Source organism: Coregonus clupeaformis, chromosome 30 (genome assembly GCF_020615455.1).
Source record: "Coregonus clupeaformis isolate EN_2021a chromosome 30, ASM2061545v1, whole genome shotgun sequence".
In the NCBI taxonomy this organism is placed as follows: domain Eukaryota; kingdom Metazoa; phylum Chordata; class Actinopteri; order Salmoniformes; family Salmonidae; genus Coregonus; species Coregonus clupeaformis.
In genome coordinates, this window is record NC_059221.1 from 48,523,708 (window position 1) to 48,546,168 (window position 22,461).

At 46.1% G+C, this 22,461-nt stretch overlaps 1 protein-coding gene across 3 annotated transcripts; it reads left to right on the forward strand.

Moving 5' to 3' along the window:
• The first annotated feature begins 12,003 nt into the window (after positions 1–12,003).
• LOC121546306 (NACHT, LRR and PYD domains-containing protein 3-like) lies at positions 12,004–20,463 on the forward strand. 3 transcript variants are annotated; one of them, XM_041857501.2, is made up of 11 exons: positions 12,005–12,066; positions 13,437–13,665; positions 14,668–14,991; positions 15,445–17,365; positions 17,476–17,730; positions 17,913–18,086; positions 18,543–18,710; positions 18,852–19,022; positions 19,197–19,370; positions 19,527–19,573; positions 19,701–20,463. In XM_041857501.2, exons 3-11 carry the CDS (start codon positions 14,694–14,696, stop codon positions 20,249–20,251), a joined length of 3,759 nt encoding a protein of 1,252 aa, XP_041713435.2. In that variant the 5' UTR covers positions 12,005–12,066; positions 13,437–13,665; positions 14,668–14,693; the 3' UTR covers positions 20,252–20,463. The 3 variants fall into 3 exon arrangements, with proteins under 3 accessions (XP_041713437.2, XP_041713435.2, XP_041713436.2); XM_041857503.2 differs by lacking the exon at positions 14,668–14,991 and having other exon boundaries at positions 12,004–12,066; XM_041857502.2 differs by lacking the exon at positions 13,437–13,665 and having other exon boundaries at positions 12,036–12,066.
• Positions 20,464–22,461: the final 1,998 nt, after the last annotated feature.

Consider the following 22,461-nt stretch of genomic DNA (forward strand, 5'->3'; position numbering starts at 1 on the left):
GGCAGATGTAGGGAGAGTATTGTGGGCATACTCAACCCAAGGCAACTGAGAGACCCAGGAGGTGGGGTTGGAAGAGGCCAGGCAGCGTAGCGTGGATTCCATCTTTTGGTTGGCTCTCTCCGCCTGACCATTAGATTGGGGGTGAAAACCAGATGTGAGACTGACTGTAGCTCCAATGGCCAAACAGAAGGACTTCCAGACAGCAGAGGTAAACTGAGGGCCACGGTCGGAAACGATATCACTGGGCAACCCGTGGACCCTGAAAACCTCCCTAACCAGGATCTCGGACGTCTCCGAGGCAGAGGGAAGCTTGGCAATTGGCACAAAGTGGGCGAACTTGCTGAATCTGTCCACGATAGTCAGAACGACCGTGTTCCCCTCAGAAGCGGGCAACCCAGTGACAAAGTCCAGGGCCAGATGCGACCATGGTCGCGGGGAATAGGAAGGGGGTGAAGTAGTCCAGAGCTGGGCCGATTGGTACTCTTATTCTGCGCACACACTGGACAGGCAGCAACATAACCCCGAGTATCCTCGGCCATGGCAGGCCACCAAAAACGTCTGCGAAGAAACGCCATCGTCCGAGCCACGCCAGGGTGACAAGCCATCTTGCTGGCGTGGGACCATTTGAGGACCGCAGGACGAACCGACTCAGGCACAAACAACCGACCGGGTGGACCGTTACGGGACCGGGCTGCGTCCGAAGAGCCGCCATCACCTCCTCCTCAATCTTCCACCTAACAGCTCCCACGACGCAGTTCCGGGGGAGAATTGTCTCGGTCTTGGACCCACTCTCCTCCGTCTTGGAGAACATCCGAGACAAGGCGTCCGCCTTGCCGTTCTTAGATCCAGGTCGGAACGTCAGGGAAAAATTGAATCGTCCGAAAAACAACGACCACCTGGCCTGACGGGAGTTGAGACGTCTAGCCGATTGCACGTAAGCAAGATTCTTGTGGTCAGTCCAGACAATAAACGGCTGCTCCGCCCCCCTCCAACCAGTGGCGCCACTCCTCCAAGGCAAGTTTCACCGCGAGAAGCTCCCGGTTACCCACATCGTAATTCCTCTCCGCAGGCGAAAGGCGACGAGTAGTAGGCGCAGGGATGGAGTTTACTGTCCGTGGAGCATCGCTGCGACAGGATGGCGCCAACTCCCACATCGGACGCGTCCACTTCAACGACGAACTGACGGTCCGTGTCCGGTTGAGAGAGAATCGGTGCGTTGGTGAATCGCCTCTTCAAATCCAGAAACGCTCGATCCGCCTCCGGATTCCACTTGAAGCTCCTGATACTGGAAGTCAAGGCCGTTAACGGAGCGGCCACACGGCTGTAATCCCGGATGAATCTGCGGTAGAAATTCGCAAACCCCAAAAATCTCTGGAGCTGCAATCTCGTACCGGGCTGGGCCCATTCCAGAACCGCTCTAACCTTCTCCTGGTCCATCCTAATCTCTCCCCTGGAGATGATGTACCCGAGAAAGGATGTCGTGTGGGCGTGAAACTCGCACTTCTCGGCCTTCACGAACAGGCGATTCTCCAACAATCGCTGCAGAACCTGCCGGACATGCTGGACGTGGTCGGAAGGTTCCTTCGAGAAGATCAGAATGTCATCCAGGTAAACAAACACAAAGAGACCGATCATATCTCTCAGGACGTCGTTCACCATACTCTGGAATACCGCTGGAGCATTGGTCAGTCCAAACGGCATCACCTGATACTCGAAGTGACCCATCGGTGTATTGAAACCCGTCAACCACTCGTCTCCCTCTCTGATCCGGACCATGTGATACGCATTGCGTAGGTCTAGCTTGGTGAACACCGTAGCACCCTGTAAGGAGTCGAAGGCAGAACTCATCAAGGGCAGGGGATACTTGTTCTTGACCGTGATGTCATTCAACCCCCGATAATCAATACACGGTCGAAGAGAGCCATCCTTCTTACCCACAAAGAAGAATCCTGCCCCCAGGGGTGATGACGAGGGACGAACGAGACCAGCAGCTAGGGACTCCTTGATGTAGGTCTCCAAAGCCTCACGTTCAGGGCGGGAGATACTGTATAACCTTCCCTTGGGGTAGACAGCTCCAGGGAACAGGTTGATGGCACAATCATATGGTCGGTGGGGAGGGAGTGACAGAGCCTTCTGCTTACTGAACACTTCCCCCAAATCGTGATATGTCTCGGGAACCAGGGACAAATCTGGGGGGTTTAGCCTCAATCACCTGACTGGGAACCGAATGGGGACAGGCAGTCTTGAGACAGTTAGCATGACAATCAAGGCTCCAACTCGTTACCTTGCCCGTCACCCAATCGAACGTGGGATTGTGTTCCTTCAGCCAGGGGTATCCAAGGACTAGAGGAACATGGGAAGACGGCAGAATGAAGAATGAAATCATCTCCGAATGATTCCCCGACAACAGCATCTTAACCGGTTCAGTCCTCATCGTGATACGTGCCAGACTACTGCCGTTCAGAGTGGTCGCTTCAATGGCTTCCGGCAATTGCTCCTTGGAAAGCCCCAGCTGTTCCACCAACTCGGCATCAAGAAAGCTTCCACCGGCACCTGAATCGACAAAAGCGTTAATCGCTAAGCTCTGATTCCTGTTCACAAGGGTAGCCGGGAAACGGGGTCTGACAGAGGTACTGAGAGGTTGAAACTGGCTCGCTAAAAGTCCTCCCAACTTTAGCGAGCCGGGCAGTTTGACGACCGCCGGGAACAAGTGGAGATGTAATGTCCCGAGCTACCACAGTAGAGGCAACAGTTGGTCTTACGTCTATGTTGACGCTCCTCCTTGGTTAACCCGTGCCGCCCCACTTGCATGGGTTCAGAATCGGGAGAGAGAACCTCTCCAATAATCCTTTGTGGTGGAGAATGATCGACGTGTTCTGGTCCACCACCCGACCCGACTGGGAACTGAGAAGCTGATCGATTGGACGGACCCCATTGCTTCTCCCTCCTTCGCTCTCGGACTCGATTATCCACCCGAATAGACAAGGCTACCAAGCTGTCCAGGTCACTAGGCTCCGGATAGGAGATCAACTCATCCTTGAGCTGCTCCGACAGACCCTGGTAAAAGGCCGCTTGCAGAGACTCCTCATTCCACCCACTCTCCACAGCCAACGTCTTGAACTCGATCACGAAGTCGGCCACGCTGCGAAGTTCCTTGGCGAAGCGAAAACAGGCGCCTAGCTGCGTCCCTCCCTCGGACGGAATGGTCGAAGAGCTTCCTCATCTCGGCCGTGAACCCCTGGTATGACGCCATGCAGGGATCCTGTCGTTCCCAAACGGCTGAAGCCCACTCCAGCGCTCGACCACGCAGCAACTCAATCACAAAGGCTATCCTAGCCTTGTCTGTGGCATAAGAGTAGGGCTGTAGATCGAACACTAATCCACACTGCATAAGGAAGGAACGGCATCTTCCCAGCTCCCCCTCATATTTATCCGGCGTCGGAACCTTGGGCTCACGGAAGGACACAGCTCCAGAAGCGGCAGGCGAGATGGGGGAAACCGGTAGTGGATCCTCCACCGGAGACTTGCGTTGGTTCTGGACCTCCGTCAGACCGGTAGAAAGGTTCCGAACTGACAACGCGATCTCCTGTAGTACCGTGCTATGATGGCCCAACATCTTCTCCTGATGGGTAATGGCATGGCGAACAGAGTCCAGGTCCGCTGGGTTCATTAATGGCCGGATCGTTCTGTCACGGTTCTCTAAGACCGAACCCAGAAGCAGACCAGGACAAGGTGAGTTGAACGAATGAGAGTGTTTATTTACAGGGAAAAGATGCAGAGTAGTCCAGTAGACGGAGCGGGTGGCGGAGATGAGTAGGTGGTGGTGAAGTAGCAGATGAACTGATGGCACGGCAGGGGTTGGGTGAAGGTTCCGGGAGAATGATGTTTATGGCTAACGATCCGGCAGGGAATGGATGTTAGGCCAGAGCCTAAGAAGGGTGATGATCAGGACCAGGTGTGCAGATTGCTGATGGGATGCAGGTGCGGAAATCAAGAGAGCTCCCCGGAGCGTTCCAGAACCCTCGGGAAACTGGAGATCACGAACATAAAAACTAGTCCACAGACAGGACCCGACTCAGACTGCCGGGATCGTTACACATGAGTTTGTGTGCATGTGTCTATGTTTGTGTTGCTTCACAGTCCCCGCTGTTCCATAAGGTGTATTTTTTATCCGTTTTTTAAATCTAATTTGACTGCTGGCATGAGTTACTTGATGTGGAATAGAGTTCCATGTAGTCATGGCTCTATATAGTACTGTGCTCCTCCCATAGTCTGTTCTGGACTTGGGGACTGTGAAGAGACCTCTGGTGGCATGTCTTGTGGGGTATGCATGGGTGTCCGATGCCATGTCAATACCTCTCACAAATACAAGTAGTGATGAAGTCAATCTCTCCTCCACTTTGAGCCAGGAGAGATTGACATGCATTTTATTAATGTTAGCTCTCTGTGTACATCCAGGGCCAGCCGTGCTGCCCTGTTCTGAGCCAATTGCAATTTTCCTAAGTGCCTCTTTGTGGCACCTGACCGCATGACTGAACAGTAGTCCAGGTGCGACAAAACTAGGGCCTGTAGGACCTGCCTTGTTGATAGTGCTGTTAAGAAGGTAGAGCAGCGCTTAATTATGGACATAGTTCTCCCCATCTTAGCTACTGTTGTATCAATATGCTTTGACCATGACAGTTTACAATCCAGGGTTACTCCAAGCAGTTTAGTCTCCTCAACTTGCTCAATTTCCACATAATTCCTTACAATATTTAGTTGAGGTTTAGGGTTTAGTGAATGATTTGTCCCAAATACAATGCTTTTAGTTTTTGAAATATTTAGGACTAACTTATTCCTTGCCACCCATTCTGAAACTAACTGCAGCTCTTTGTTAAGTGTTGCTGTCATTTCAGTCGCTGTGGTAGCTGACGTGTATAGTGTTGAGTCATTCGCATACACAGACACACTGGCTTTACTAAAGATTGAAAAAAGTAAGGGGCCTAGACAGCTGCCCTGGGGAATTCCTGATTCTACCTGGATTATGTTGAAGAGGCTTCCATTAAAGAACACCCTCTGTGTTCTGTTAGACAGGTAACTCTTCATCCACAATATAACAGGGGGTGTAAAGCCATAACACATACGTTTTTCCAGCAGCAGACTATGATCGATAACGTCAAAGGCCGCACTGAAGTCTAACAAAACAGCCCCCACAATCTTTTTATCATCAATTTCAGTCATTTGTGTAAGTGCTGTGTTTGTTGAATGTCCTTCCCTATAAGCGTGCTGAAAGTCTGTTGTCAATTTGTTTACTGTAAAATAGCATTTTATCTGGTCAATTACAATTTTTTCCAAAAGTTTACTAAGAGCTGGGAACAGGCTGATTGGTCGGCTATTTGAGCCAGTTAAGGGGGCTTTACTATTCTCAGGTAGGGGTATAAATGTTGCTTCCCTCCAGGCCTGAGGGCACACACTTTCTAGTAGGCTTAAATTGAAGATATGGCAAATAGGAGCGGCAATATCGACCTCTATTATCCTCAGTAATTTTCCATCCAAGTTGTCAGACCCCGGTGGCTTGTCATTGTTGATAGACAATAATACTTTTCCACACTTACTTTACGGATTTCAAAATTACAATGCTTGTCTTTCATAATTTGGTCAGATATACTTGGATGTATAGTGTCAGCGTTTGTTGTTGGCATGTCATGCCTAAGTTTGCTAATAATTAAAGTAGTTGGCAATATCAGTGGGTTTTGTGATGAATGAGCCATTGATTCAATGAAGGGAGCGGAGTTTGCCTTTTTGCCCAAAATGTCATTTAAGGTGCTCCAAAGCTTTTTACTATAATTCAATGTCATTTATCTTTGTTTCATAGTGTAGTTTCTTCTTTTTATTCAGTTCAGTCACATGATTTCTCAATTTGCAGTATGTTTGCCAATCGGTTGTACAGCCAGACCTATTTGCCATATCTTTTGCCTCATCCCTCTAAATTATACAATTTTTCAATTCCTCATCAATCCACGGGGATTTAACAGTTTTTACAGTCATTTTCTTAATGGGTGCATTCTTATTAGTAACTGGGATAAGCAATTTCAAAAATGTGTCAAGTGCAGTGTCTGTTTGCTCCTCAGTACACACCAGGAACCAACAAATATTATTTACATCAGCAACATAGGAATCACTACAAAACTTATTGTATGACCTCTTACACACTATATTAGGCCCAGCCTTTGGAACTTTGGTTTTCCTAGATATGGCTACTATATTGTGATCACTACATCCGATGGATTTTGGATACTGCTTTCAAACAAATGTCTGCAGGATTAGTAAAGATGTGATCAATACATGTTGATGATTTCAGTTCCTGTACTGTTTGTAACTACCCTGGTAGGTTGATTGATAACCTGAACCAGGTTGCAGGCACTAGTTTACAGTTTGAAGCTTTCTCTTGAGTGGGCAGCCTGATGAAAGCCAGTCAATATTTAAATCACCCAGAAAGTATACCTCTCTATTGATTTCACATACATTATCAAGCATTTCATACATGTTATCCAGATACTGACTGTTAGCATTTGGTGGTCTATAGCAGATACTGACTGTTAGCATTTGGTGGTCTAGGCAGGTGAACCTGTAGCCATATTACTTCAACAGTATTTAACATGAGATCCTCTCTAAGCTTTACAGGAATGTGGTTCTGAATATAGACAGCAACACCGCCCCGTTAGCATTTCTGTATTTTCTGTAAATGTAATAACCCTGTGTTGCTAACACTGTATCATCAAAGGTATTATCTAAGTGAGTTTCAGAGATTGTCAGAATATGAATGTCATCTGTTACTAGCAAATTATTGATTTCATGAACCTTGTTTCTTAAGCTACATATGTTAACTTGGGCTATTTTTAACACTTTTCTGGGATGCTTCATTCTTTTTCTTGCTTTACTGGGAAGCTTAGCAGAGGTAGACATATTCTGGTTATTTTTATTAGTGCAGGGTGAGCTGCACACAGTGGACTTCCTACTAGGGCACACCACCTCAGTGGCAACAGTATTACTCTGGTTCATAGGCATATGAGTACTGCATACAATAGCTGTAGGATCAGCAGAGGCATTCCGGGCAGTAAGAGGGACATAAATTAGGTTATTTACATTGTGTCTTCCAATGTCCCTAGGATAATGTACATTTGCTGAAGCATTATGACAACTCAGCGACACAATGGTAGGGATTAAATGAGCTGGACTTGGGTCATTGATAAGTCATTGTCTCAACGCAGTCTTATAATGCTGTGAAATGATCCAGGAACCCAAATGATTTGGATGGATCCCATCCTCCTTATAATACAAGCTTTGTTTCCAGAAGGTATCAAAATGGTCAATAAATGATTCATGTAGGTACTGAACTGTCTGTCTGGTCTGTCTATTTAGGCGTAACGTCTCATCAATGCACAGTTAACGTTGATATATATCCATGACAACATGATGTGATAATTGCCCCTATAGCGTATCATAACTTGCTATAAGAATTCATTAGAGCTCCATGCATTCCTAACAGCTCCATGCATTCCTAACAGCTCCATGCATTCCTAACAGCTCCATGCATTCCTAACAGCTCCATGCATTCCTAACAGCTCCATGCATTCATAACAGCTCTATGCATTCCTAACAGCTCCATGCATTCATTACAGCTCCATTCGTCCATAACAGCTCCATGCATTCATAACAGCTCTATGCATTCATAACAGCTACATGCAAATGTTATACATATGTACAGAATGGTGTAATAAATAATTGGTCATTTAGCAGACGCTCTTATCCAGAGCGACTTACAGGAGCAATTAGGGTTAAGTGCCTTGCTCAAGGGCACATCGACAGATTTTTCACCTAGTCGGCTCGGGGATTAGAACCAGCGACCTTTCGGTTACTGGCACAACGCTCTTAACCACTAAGCTACCTGCTGCCCTGAATTTAGTTTTTATTTAGTTGAACCTGCCAGACACCCGGATCCTTCTGTTCTGGTGTGTAGTCACTAGGAACCTAACAAAACCAAAACAGAGCCAATCGGAACAGGGAGGGAACTATCTGAATTCGTCTAATAGATACTCCTATTTTCATAGCCAATTCTTATTATTTTTTTGATGAAAAAAGGTTTGTCAGACTAATGAATACACCCCTTTTCTCTGAGCGGGAGGGGCGGGGAGTGGTGAGCTGATAAAGAGAGAGACAGAAAAGGAAACGGAAGTGAGACCTCAATGAACTAAGTAGAACGGACCCGGCTGCTATCATTGGTGTCTATGGGAGAGCCACCCCCTTCAGTAGATCGGACCCGGCTGCTATCATTGGTGTCTATGGGAGAGCCACCCCCTTCAGTAGACCGGACCCGGCTGCTATCATTGGTGTCTATGGGAGAGCCACCCCCTTCAGTAGAACGGACCCAGCTGCTATCATTGGTGTCTATGGGAGAGCCACCCCCTTCAGTAGAACGGACCCAGCTGTTATCATTGGTGTCTATGGGAGAGCCACCCCCTTCAGTAGACCGGACCCGGCTGCTATCATTGGTGTCTATGGGAGAGCCACCCCCTTCAGTAGACCGGACCCGGCTGCTATCATTGGTGTCTATGGGAGAGCCACCCCCTTCAGTAGACCGGACCCGGCTGCTATCATTGGTGTCTATGGGAGAGCCACCCCCTTAAGTAGATCGGACCCGGCTGCTATCATTGGTGTCTATGGGAGAGCCACCCCCTTCAGTAGAACGGACCCGGCTGCTATCATTGGTGTCTATGGGAGAGCCACCCCCTTCAGTAGACCGGACCCGGCTGCTATCATTGGTGTCTATGGGAGAGCCACCCCCTTCAGTAGATCGGACCCGGCTGCTATCATTGGTGTCTATGGGAGGGCCAAACCCCTTCAGTAGACCGGACCCGGCTGCTATCATTGGTGTCTATGGGAGAGCCACCCCCTTCAGTAGAACGGACCCAGCTGCTATCATTGGTGTCTATGGGAGAGCCACCCCCTTCAGTAGAACGGACCCAGCTGCTATCATTGGTGTCTATGGGAGAGCCACCCCCTTCAGTAGACCGGACCCGGCTGCTATCATTGGTGTCTATGGGAGAGCCAAACCCCTTCAGTAGACCGGACCCGGCTGCTATCATTGGTGTCTATGGGAGAGCCACCCCCTTCAGTAGACCGGACCCGGCTGCTATCATTGGTGTCTATGGGAGAGCCACCCCCTTCAGTAGACCGGACCCGGCTGCTATCATTGGTGTCTATGGGAGAGCCACCCCCTTCAGTAGACCGGACCCGGCTGCTATCATTGGTGTCTATGGTAGAGCCAAACCCCTTCAGTAGACCGGACCCGGCTGCTATCATTGGTGTCTATGGGAGAGCCACCCCCTTCAGTAGACCGGACCCGGCTGCTATCATTGGTGTCTATGGTAGAGCCAAACCCCTTCAGTAGACCGGACCCGGCTGCTATCATTGGTGTCTATGGGAGAGCCAAACCCCTTCAGTAGACCGGACCCGGCTGCTATCATTGGTGTCTATGGTAGAGCCAAACCCCCTTCAGTAGACCGGACCGGCTGCTATCATTGGTGTCTATGGGAGAGCCAAACCCCTTCAGTAGACCGGACCCGGCTGCTATCATTGGTGTCTATGGTAGAGCCACCCCCTTCAGTAGACCGGACCCGGCTGCTATCATTGGTGTCTATGGGAGAGCCACTCCCTTCAGTAGACTGTGGGATTATTTAAGATACTGTTCGAAGAGGTAGGGTTTCAGGTGCTTTCGAAAGAGTGACAGGGACTCTGCTGTCCTAGCTTCAGAGGGAAGCTGGTTCCACCATTGGGGTGTCAGGACAGAGAAGAGCTTGGACTGGGCTGAGCGGGAGCTGCCCTCCCGTAGGCCAAGAGACCAGAGGTGGCAGAACAGAGTTCTTGGGTTGGTGTGTAGGGTTTGAGCAGAGCCTGAAGGTAGGGAGGGGCAGTTCCTCTTGTTGCTCCGTAGGCAACTCCTGAGTGGCGCAGTGGTCTAAGGCACTGCATCGCAGTGCTAACTGTGCCACTAGAGATCCTGGTTCGAATCCAGGCTCTGTCGCAGCCGGCCGCGACCGGGAGACTCATGGGCGGCGCACAATTGGCCCAGCCTCGTCTAGGGTAGGGGAGGGAATGGCCGGCAGGGATGTAGCTCAGTTGATAGAGCATGGCGTTTGCAACGCCAGGGTTGTGGGTTCGATTCCCACGGGGGGCCAGTATAAAAAAAATATGTAATCACTAACTGTAAGTCGCTCTGGGTAAGAGCGTCTGCTAAATGACTAAAATGTAAATGTAAATGTAAGTACCATGGTCTTGTAGTGGATGAGAGCTTCGACTGGAAGCCAGTGGAGTGTGCGGAGGAGCAGGGTGACAGGAGAGAACTTGGGAAGGTTGAAAACCAGGCAGGCTGCTGCGTTCTGGATAAATTGGTTTGATGGCACAAGTGCCTGGATTAGTACATGGCCAAAAGAAGAAACAGGACTCAGTGTTGACCTGGAGTGAACTGAAGGGGGCGCTATCCAGTAAGAAACAGAAGAGAAGCATCATTCTTCCTACTCTGGACAAACTGTCAGTGGAGATCCTAAAGAGGGAGGTCCTTACTCCCAAGAAGAGGTTTTCATTGGCCGGGAAGAGGACGGAGTCACCCTCAATCAAGAGGCTGTCATTGGGTAACTCTAGGAAGGAGTCTGTGTCACTGAAGAGTCTCTCTCTGGGTAAGAGGAAGAGAAAGGTGAACTGAAGATATTCTCTCTGGGTTACATTGGAAAGGAATCACCTTCACCACCACCCAGAAATATATTCTCTCTGGTTAACATCAAGAAGGAATCACCTCCTCCACCAACCAAAAATACACTACATGGCCAAAAGTATGTGGACACCTGCTCGTCAAACATCTCATTCCAAAATCATGGGCATTAATATGGAATTGGTCCCCGTTTGCAGCTATAACAGCCTCCACTCTTCTGGGAAGGCTTTCCACTAGATGTTGGAACATTGCTGCTGGGACTTGCTTCCATTCAGCCACAAGAGCATTAGTGAGATCGGGCGCTGATGTTGGGCGATTAGGCCTGTCTCGCAGTCGGCGTTCCAATTCATCCCAAAGGTGTTCGAAGGGGGTTGAGTTCAGGGCTCTGTGCAGGCCAGTCAAGTTCTTCCACACCGATCTCTAAACACCATTTCTGTATGGACCTCGCTTTGTTCACGGGGGCATTGTCATGCTGAAACAGGAAAGGGCCTTCCCCAAACTGTTGCCACAAAGTTGGAAGCACAGAATGGTCTAGAATGTCATTGTATGCTATAGCGTTAAGATTTCCCTTCACTGGAACTAAGGAGCCTGAACCATGAAAAACAGCCCCAGACCATTATTCCTCCTCCACCACCACCACCCAAAAATATATTTCCCAACTTAACATCAAGAAGGAGTCAAATCCCAAAGATTATACCTGGCAAATGTTAATCCCTTAATTTAAACATGACCTAGGCCCTAGACAGACAGAGAGAGAGATAGATGGACAGACAGAGAGAGACAGACACACACACAGCTTTGTATTACATTTACATTATTTAGCAGACGCTCTTATCCAGAGCGACTTACAGTTAGTGATACATTATTATAATTATTATTATTTTTACTTTTTTTTTCATACTGGACCCCTGTGGGAATCGAACCCACAACCCTGGCGTTGCAAACGCCATGCTATACCAACTGAGCTACATCCCTGCCAGCCATTCCCTCCCCTACCCTGGACGACGCTGGGCCAATTGTGCACCGCCCCATGGGTCTCCCGGTCGTGGCCGGCTACGACAGAGCCTGGATTCGAACCAGGATCTCTAGTGGCACAGCTAGCACTGCAATGCAGTGCCTTAGACCACTGCGCCACTCGGGAGACAGCATTACAAGCTAAGACACGCCTCTCTGCCTATTTGTTTGAATTCATTTCTATCCAATCACCAAGCCTGTTAGAACAGAACCGTTGCCAGAGGTTATGAAACTTTGCGGTTAACAGGAAGTAGCCTACCCTACAACGCCCAGAGTAGACAGAACAACAAGACAACTTACATGCGGTAAGTGTCGTCTTTTTAGGGATTCAAAGCTCTATATAACCGTTATATAGATCTGTGTTACATCCTACCCAGTGTTGTACATTTGTCTTTTACCTTTTCTGTTTATGTGTTGAGTTTCAAAGAACTGTCTGCTTTGATACACGGTGTATCGCTCTTATCGTGGTCAGGTCGTTATTGTTAAAGAAAATGTGTAAACTGGGTAGTTCGAGCCCTGAATGCTGATTGGCTGAAAGCCATGGTATATGAGACCGTATACCACGGGTATGACAAAACACTTATTTTTACTGTTCTAATTATGTTGGTAACCATTTTACAATAGCAATAAGGCACCTCTGGGGTTTGTGGTATATCGGCCATATACCACACCCCCTCGGACCTTATTGCTTAAGTATACTCAATGACGTACCTGGTTAAATAAGAGCAAATAAAATACATTTACTACGGCATCGTTCTGTAAATCAACTAGTATCCTATGTATCCTACATTTATTCTACATGTTTTTTTAAATATTTATATATTGAATATCCCAATGATAAAGAGAGAGAAAAAGAAAAACAGACAGACTGATGGACAGAGAGAAACAGACTAACAGACAGACTGACTGACAGATAGACAGACGGACAGACAACAGACAGACTGACAGACAGACTGACAGACAGACTAACAGACTAACAGACAGAAAAATCAACTTTATTAATTAATTTATGCTTTAAATACAAAGTATATAAAACAGACAGACTGACAGACAGACTGACAGATAGACAGAAAAATCTACTTTATTAATTAATTTGTGCTTTAAATACAAAGTATATAAAACAGACAGACAGACAGAAAAATCAACATGTTAAAAAAAATATTTATATATTTTATTTTTGAATATCCCTACTATGAAGAGAGAGAGAAAGAAACATAGACAGACAGATGGATGGACAGAGAGACAGACCGACAGACAGACTGATAGAAAAATCAACTTTATTAATAAATTTGTGCTTTAAATACAAAGTATATAAAACAGACAGACAGACACAGTTTTGTATTATAAACTAAGACACGCCTCTCTGACTATTCCTTTGAATTAATTTCTATCCAGTCACCAAACCATGTCAGTACAGAGATGATGAAACTTTGCGGTTAACTGCAAAGTTCAGGAAGTTAACATTGCCAATTTAGCGACTTTGTCGCTATATTTAGCGAGTATTCAGAGCAGAAGATGTTCACCACTCCGCGTCCAGACTGCAAATGAATCGCGCATGCGAGAAGCCGCCGCTGGCTGATCCCGCCCTTATTTTTTTTGTGGTCCATTTAGATTGTTAATGTAGATTGTATACAAAAAGAATTATCTCTCACGAAGTTGTTCCTCTCTCCTACAGCGTCCATCACAATTACAAGCGCATGGCCAATGATGCAAATTGAGTGGTGACGTCATTTTGCGACTTCTAGTGACTTTTAGGACAGCCAATAGCTACTTTACTTACTGAGGAGTTGGCAACACTGAGGAAGTATCCTCCTCTACAACGCCCAGAACATGAAACAGACCAAAGAAAGTAGGAGGAAGAAAGAGCACCATTGTAGACGGCACAACAAGACAACTTACATGCGGTAAGTGTCGTCTTTTTAGGGATTCAAAGCTCTATATAACCGTTATATAGATATGTGTTACATCCTACCGAGTGTTGTGCATTTGTTTTTTACGTTTTCTGTTTATGTGTTGAGTTTTAAAGAATTGTCTGCTTTGCTGCACGGTGTCTCGCTCTTATCGTGGTCAGGTTGTTATTGTTAAAGAAAATGTATACTCAATGGCGTACCTGGTTAAATAAAATAAATATACTAGGGAATCTTTCTGTAAGTCAACTATGTATCCTTTATGATGACCATTCTAGCCTTCTGTGGCTATGGCATAGGACTACAATACTGATACCGAATTGAGACTGTACTGAGGGCAAAAGGGGGTACAACTCAATATTAGGAAGTTGTTCTGAGGGCAAAAGGGGGTGCAACTCAATATTAGGAAGGTGTTCTGAGGGCAAAAGGGGGTGCAACTCAATATTAGGAAGTTGTTCTGAGGGCAAAAGGGGGTGCAACTCAATATTAGGAAGTTGTTCTCAGGGCAAAAGGGGGTGCAACTCAATATTAGGAAGGTGTTCTGAGGGCAAAAGGGTTGTAACTCAACATTAGGAAGGTGTTCTGAGGGCAAAAGGGGGTGCAACTCAATATTAGGAAGGTGTTCTGAGGGCAAAGGGGTTGTAACTCAACATTAGGAAGGTGTTCTGAGGGCAAAAGGGGGTGCAACTCAATATTAGGAAGGTGTTCTGAGGGCAAAAGGGGTGTAACTCAATATTAGGAAGGTGTTCTGAGGGCAAAAGGGGGTGTAACTCAATATTAGGAAGGTGTTCTGAGGGCAAAAGGGTTGTAACTCAACATTAGGAAGGTGTTCTGAGGGCAAAAGGGGGTGCAACTCAATATTAGGAAGGTGTTCTGAGGGCAAAAGGGGTGTAACTCAATATTAGGAAGGTGTTATGAGGGCAAAAGGGGGTGTAACTCAATGTAAGGAAAGTGTTCAGTGTATATTGTCTGTTCTCTCTTTGCTTCTGGCTCTCTCAGGGGGAGGAGACTGACTGTCTGATATCATGGATCAGACTCCTCAGTCCCTCGTTCCAGCCCAGGACTCTGGTCCGCTGTCCTCCATGACGGCTCAACCTGCCCATCCACAGTCCTACATTACAGCTCAGCCTGCCCCTCCACAGTCCTCCATTACGGCTCAGCCTGCCCCACCACAGTCCTCCATTACGGCTCAGCCTGCCCCACCACAGTCCTCCATTACAGCTCAGGGTGGTTCTGTTGTTGTTGCACCCCAACTTGTTGGCTGCAATGTCGGAGGTTCAGTTTATCAAAACATCAGTGTTACTATGCCTTCACATGGTGCTGGTAAGACAATTCTTTATTGTTATTTTTGTTATAATAGAAAATAATGCAAAAAAACTAAACAAATTATTACAGAGATGTTGATTAGTTAATATGCAGTGTCCCTGTCAAATAATACAATACAATTAAGCATATATTTTGTGTTCTGATAGGGTACGACAGTTGAACTAAGCTCATGAGGTATTTGTAAGTTGTATTCTTCAAGAATCAATGGGTACACAGTATATAATTAATTTTAAAGTAAAAAAATTGATGTACCAGTTGTAGATTAACACACACACAGACTCATAAAAGTCTGAAAAAAAAAAATAAGGCATGCCCATGCAGGAAATCGGACTTTGAAACCAGTAACTGAAAGTATTGTGTTCGTTACGGTACTGAATACTGCAGATAAAAAAACGGAAGTAAAGATATTTTATGCATCCCACAACACTATCAATGTTCTTTCCTCATTAGATGAAGATCTGCAAAAAGTCAAGGGCAAACACAAGTCCAACATGAAGAAGAAGTTTGGGAGCATCTTTGAGGGGCTTGGAAAACGGGGAAACCCAACATTGCTGGACAATATTTACACCGAGCTCTACATCACAACTGGGGAGAGTGAAGGGGTTAATAAAGAGCATGAGGTATGGCAGATTGAAGATACGGCTCGGACCAAAGCATTTCAAGACCATGCAATCAACTGCAATGACATCTTTAAATCTTTAGACCCTAAGACAGAGGAACATAATGACAAATCCCAATCCAAACAAGCGGTACCCGTCAGAACTGTGCTGACAAAGGGAATCGCTGGCATTGGAAAAACGGTCTCAGTGCAGAAGTTCATCCTTGACTGGGCAGAAGGAATAGCCAATCGGGATGTAGATTTTGTCTTCGCACTTCCATTTAGGGACTTGAATTTCATCAAAGATGACTACAATCTCTTGGAACTCCTGAGTGACTTCCACCCTGAACTAACAGATATAAAGGATGCAAAGAAGTTTGCCGACTGTAAAGTCGTGTTCATCTTGGATGGTCTGGATGAAAGCCAACTTCCACTGGATTTCCATAACAACAAGAGGTTGTCTAATGTAACCAAGACAACATCAGTGGACGTGCTGCTGACAAACCTCATCAAGGGGAATCTGCTTCCTTCTGCTCTCCTCTGGATAACCTCCCGACCAGCAGCAGTTGATAAGATACCCTCTGACTGTTTTGACCGTGTAACAGAAGTTCGGGGATTCAACGACCCACAGAAAGAAGAATACTTCAAGAAGAGATTCAGTGATGATGAAAACCTGTCCAGCAAAATCATCTCACACATAAAGACATCGAGGAGTCTCTTCATCATGTGCCACATTCCAGTCTTCTCTTGGATTACTGCCATGGTTCTTGGGAAAATGTTGAGTGAAAATGACCATGGAAAAGTCCCTAAAACTCTGACTGAGATGTACATTCGTTTCCTTCTCACTCTGACAAGCATGAAGAACAAGAAATATAATGGGAAAAACGAACCAGATCCTCGTATTCTGTCAGAGTCTGACGTACAGATAATTCTGAAGCTTGGAAAACTAGCCTTCGAAAACTTGGAAAAGAGCAATCTGGTGTTTTCTGAAGACGATCTGAGAGGGTGTGGCATTGATGTCAAAGAAGGCTTCTTGCTCTCAGGGATGTGCACAGAGCTCTTCAGAGAGGAGGACCCAATGTTTAGAGCAAACAAGTACAGCTTTGTGCATCTCAGCATTCAGGAGTTCTTCGCTGCACTCTATGTTGCCTACCTCTTTGTCAGTGAAAATGTCAACCCGTTTGCATCAAGAGAGAACAGGCTACCAAGATCAAATTACGGGTATTTTGGAGAAGGTGATGACTTCAGTGAGGACGAAGATTACAGGCCACAACCCAGAGGTTCTCAGCAGCAGCAGAAAACACTGCATGACTTGCAGAGGAGTGCGGTGGATGAAGCTTTGAAGAGCAAGACCGGTCATCTAGACCTCTTCCTCCGCTTCCTTCTGGGCATCTCACTGGAGTCCAATCAGATCCTCTTGAAATGCCTACAGCTCCAGACAGAGGGAGACAAAGAGAGTGTCCAGAATACCATCCAATACATCAAAGACAAGCTCTCAGACGAAAGACAATATCCCTCCCCAGAGAGGTGCATCAATCTCTTCCACTGTTTGATTGAGTTGAACGATACCTCATTTGTAAATGAAATTCAAAGGTTCTTGACATCCAAAACCCCTGCTGAGAAGAAGCTGACGCCTGCACAGTGCTCGGCGATGGCATACGTACTCTTGATGTCAGAGGAAGTGTTGGACAAACTGGACGTGAGAGAGTACAACACGTCAGATGAGGGGCGTAAGAGGCTGGTCCCTGCTGTTCGATGCTGCCGAAAGGCTATGTGAGTTGAAGTGTTGATGTGTACAGTATGTCACTGTATGTCTTATAGCCATTTTAAATCAGTCCTATACTACATCCACATCTCCCATAATAAACGTCTCTCCTCTGTAGACTAGCGGACTGCTGCCTTACAACGAGTTGCTGTGAAACGGTGGCATCTGCACTACAGCTGCCCGACTCCCAGCTGAGAGAGCTGGACCTCAGCGGCAACGCCCTGTTGGACCTGAAGTCCCTCTCTGTTGGACTGAGGAGTCCCAACTGCCGACTGGAGTCACTTAACCTTAGCCATATCAACATGGAAAGACCAGGACCAGAGCTTCTAAAGGCTGTGCTGATGGGTCCTCACAGCCAGCCACTTGTGTTGAGGTGAGTGCTATGCCTGGAACAACACACAGCAGAACACTTTTCAACAGTCCGTAACCTTCCAAAATCTACTCTGGCAAAGAAAACAAGCAATAAATAAAATAATAAACAACTTTAAATGACGGTGGTATGCATGTTGGCAAGTTTGAACAATTCAATAATTTTTTTGGGGTTGTTTCACACAGACTCACCAGTTGTGATCTCAAAGATGACATTTGTGAAACCGTTGCCTCGGCTCTCCAGTCAGCTGGCTCATGTCTGACAGAGCTGGATCTCAGCTACAACAAACTGACAGACACAGGGGTGAAGCAGATCTCCAGTGGTCTTATGAGTCCACACTGTAACCTGAAGATACTGAGGTGAGCAATGAACATGTTTTAAAGGGGAAGGTCAGGATCAATAGAAGGGAAATGCCTGCACTTTTCAAAATTGTCAAATCAACTCCATATGTGGTTTGACATTAGGTGATTTGTTCATTTATGTAAAAACATTGCACACATGCCCCTATCACTTACCATTGATTGTTAGCTAGCTTCTTAGTCCCTGTGGTCCTCTGTAGCTCAGCTGGTAGAGCACGGCGCTTGTAACGCTAAGGTAGTGGGTTCGATCCCCGGGACCACCCATACACAAAAAAGAAAATGTATGCACACATGACTGTAAGTCGCTTTGGATAAAAGCGTCTGCTAAATGGCATATTATATTAGTCCAGGATTTGGCTTAATGTATCTTGAAACTGGCCCTATAGGTTAATTTATTATTGATTAATGACAGCTCCCCTTTACATTTTTTTAATACATTTTTTTCATGTTGGACAGACTGACTGGTTGTGAGGTTACAGAGGAGTCCTGTGGAAGTTTGTCCTCTGCTATAGCAGTCTCTCAGCTCGAGGAACTACGTCTGGGCTGCAACAAACTGGGAGACTCTGGAGTAAAGCTGCTGTCTGCTGGACTGATGGATCCACACTGTCAGATACAGACTCTGGGGTGAGAAATAAACCGTTATGTTTAATCTTCCACGTTACAGTAGAAGAAACCTTTTATTACCGCATTGTTAAAACTATACCGTAACAATGGAAACACCAAGAGAACGTAGCGTTAAATTCTCTCCCTTTTTCCCCTCCCAAGGCTAAGGGAGTGTAATCTCTCCAGACGTTCCTGTGTCTCCCTGGCTCCTGTCCTGTGGTCATACTCAGTACTGAGAGAGCTGGACCTGAGAGACAACAGCCTGTGGTACTCTGGAATGAGGCTCCTCTCTGCTGGACTGAGGAACCCCAACTGTGCCTTACAGACTCTTAGGTAGATTACACATTTGATATTGTGAAAGCATACTGTAAACTTCAGAAAACAGTCAAATAGGAATGATTGAACTAGTGAACTGCACTGCACTTAAATGGAATTTAAACGTTTTAACTTAAAAAATATATACTCTAGCAGTTGTTCATTGTTTTATGCTGTCTCTTATCTCTGTAGGCTTTCTGGTTGTCTAGTCACAGAGAAAGGCTGTACGTTTCTTGCCTCTGCTCTGGAGTCAAACCCCTCCCACCTGAGAGAACTGGACCTGAGCTTCAATCACCCAGGAGACTCTGGAGTGAAGCTGCTCTCTGCTAGACTGGAGGATCCACACTGTAGACTGGAGAAACTCAGGTAAAAGGAAATGTAGTTGATTTGACTTTTGCTTCTGTTAACACCTCATTGCTCAATGGGCTTTCAAGACTCTAGTTTATATAGTGAAATCATCAAGGCAATCTCCACTGTAATCAGGTTCAATAGGCCCTACATGACTCTTTCTTTGTCCCACAGTTTGGACCATGGTGGAGAGTCCAGAATCAAACCAGGCCTGAGGAAATGTGAGTCATCAAACTACATTTAGGAAAAGAAAGCTAGCTTTTTAAGCACCTAAACTTTTATAAGCAAATTGTGAAAAGAACGTAACACACATGTGTTTCTGTTTATTTCTGCCTTGTCTTGCTACAGATGCCTGCCAGCTCAAGCTGAACGGTATGTCAGCAGATGGTGACCTGACTCTGTCCGAGGACAACACGAGGGTGGTGAGGAGAACGCAGGTTAACCGATATCCTCATTTGGATTTCTCGGATTCAGATGACTCAGATCGGACAGAAAAGTTGGATAAGTGGGCCAAAGTACGCTGCATGGAGCCCCTGTCTGATGGCCGTTTCTACTGGCAGGTTGAATGGACTGGCTGGGTTGTCATTGGGGTGACATATACATCGAGATCGGTTACTGAGGCAAAGAGGTCTTGGGGGCTTTTCTGCTGCAATGAACAGTACACATTTATTCATAATATCAGGTTCTCAGTTGTGCCAGTACCCAGGCCGGACCCAAAGTGTATAGGAGTGTATCTCGACTTTCCGGCCGGCACTCTGTCCTTTTACAGCGTCTCCTCTGGTACACTGACCCACCTGTACACATTCCACACCACGTTCACTGAGCCCCTTTACCCTCAGTTCAGAATCATGTGTGATGAGATGGAGATATTTGGCTCAGTTAAAATCCAAACTCTGTGAATGAATGCAGCCATACCAGAGTAACTGACAGACACATTTTTTATTAATTTTATTTCTGTAATTAGATTTAGTCTGTGTTTTTTGGGGGGAGATTTTAATTGAACTTTATTGATACCCAGGTGGGAAATCGAAATGGTATAGTCACACATTACATACATTGATGATGATGTAAATAATGATTAATGTCAATAAAGTTTTGTATGGAACTGAGAGTCATGTTGTTGTGTCTCTGTCTGATATCAAGTGATGAAGATGACATCCACCTGTCTCATCACAAATACACCTTCACTCAGAGAGATGACATCAACCTGTCTCATCACAAATACACCTTCACTCAGAGAGATGACATCCACCTGTCTCATCACAAATACACCTTCACTCAGAGAGATGACATCAACCTGTCTCATCACAAATACACCTTCACTCAGAGAGATGACATCCACCTGTCTCATCACAAATACACCTTCACTTAGAGAGAGGACAATGATGTTTTGATTAGAAAATGTTATGTAATAAACGTAATAAATATTTACCATTCACACACCGTTCAGCTTTGGGTGTGGAAATGGTCTTTGGAAGTTGTTTGTTTATATTTGTATTATTGTATTATTGTTGTTGTTATAGTTATCATGTTTTTAATGATTAATGTGTAAAAGTTATTCAAGTTTAGTTGAAGCAGCTGAAACCAGACCTGAGTCTCCTCCCAGTAATGGAAGAGGAAAGAGAGTGGTGGGGGAGAGGGAGAGGGGGGGAGTGATACTACAGAGTGATAGAGGAAAGAGAGAGGGGGGAGAGTGATATTACAGAGTGATAGAGGAAAGAGAGAGAGGGGGGAGAGTGATACTACAGAGTGATAGAGGAAAGAGAGGGGGGAGAGTGATATTACAGAGTGATAGAGGAAAGAGAGAGAGCAAGGGAGGGAGGAGGGGGAGAAAGGGAGAGTGATAGAGGAAAGAGCGTGGGAGGGAGGAGGGGGAGAAAGGGAGAGTGATAGAGGAAAGAGCGTGGGAGGGAGGAGGGGGAGAAAGGGAGAGTGATAGAGGGAAGAGCGAGGGAGGAGGGGGAGAAAGGGAGAGTGATAGAGGGAAGAGCGAGGGAGGAGGGGGAGAAAGGGAGAGTGATAGAGGGAAGAGCGAGGGAGGAGAAAGGGAGAGTGATAAAGGAAAGAGCGAGGGAGGAGGGGGAGAAAGGGAGAGTGATAGAGGGAAGAGCGAGGGAGGGAGGAGAAAGGGAGAGTGATAGAGGAAAGAGCGAGGGAGGGAAGAGGGGGAGAAAGGGAGAGTGATAGAGGGAAGAGCGAGGGAGGAGGGGTGGATGATACTTTAGAGCAGGGGTGGGCAAACTTTGTCTCAGATAAAAATAAAAGTTGTTCGATTTGTGTCATCAAAATCAATTTGAGGGACGGAAAAAAGGGCATTTATTTGAAAATATAAAATCTATATAATATATTTATTAAATATAAAGCTCCGTTATACTTTCTATCTAGCATCTAGTTGATGACGTTCAAGAATGGCCTGGAGTGTTTTCCTCCTCCTCCTCCTACCCTATCCTCCTCTTCCTCCCCTATCCTCCTCCTCCTATTCCCCTATCCTCCTCCTCCCCTATCCTCCTCCTCCTCCTCCTCCTCCCCTATCCTCCTCTGGTTTATGTGAATGTGTGTGGGTTTTGTGTGAGTGTCAGTGTAGAGTGTGTGAGTGAGTATATAGTCTGCATACACAGTATAGTCCAGTCAGTGTGTATATAGTGTGTATATATAGTATGTATATATAGTCAAGTGTGTGTATATATAGTCTAGTGAGTGTGTATATAGTGTGTATATATAGTCTAGTGAGTGTGTATATAGTCTAGTGAGTGTGTATATAGTGTGTATATATAGTCTAGTGAGTGTATATATAGTCTAGTGAGTGTGTATATAGTCTAGTGAGTGTGTATATAGTGTGTATATATAGTCTAGTCAGTGTATATATAGTGTGTATATATAGTCTAGTGAGTGTGTATATAGTCTAGTCAGTGTGTATATAGTGTGTATATATAGTGAGTGTGCATAGAGTCAATGCCAGATAGGGTCAGTGGGTAACCATTTAATTAACTATTTATCAGTCTTCTGGCTTGGGGGTAGAAGCTGTCGGACAGGCTCATAGAGCCGATGCTCCGCTACAGTTTGCCGGACGGCAGCAGAGTGAACAGTCTATGGCTTGGGGGTAGAAGCT

Bases quoted from the DNA above. Each gene is read 5' to 3' on its own strand.
- LOC121546306 (XM_041857501.2), top strand. From the start codon at position 14,694: ATGGATCAGACTCCTCAGTCCCTCGTTCCAGCCCAGGACTCTGGTCCG. The intron at 18,087-18,542 runs GTGAGCAATGAA...CATGTTGGACAG, and splicing joins TGTAACCTGAAGATACTGAG to ACTGACTGGTTGTGAGGTTA. The intron at 19,371-19,526 runs GTAAAAGGAAAT...TTTGTCCCACAG, and splicing joins TGTAGACTGGAGAAACTCAG to TTTGGACCATGGTGGAGAGT.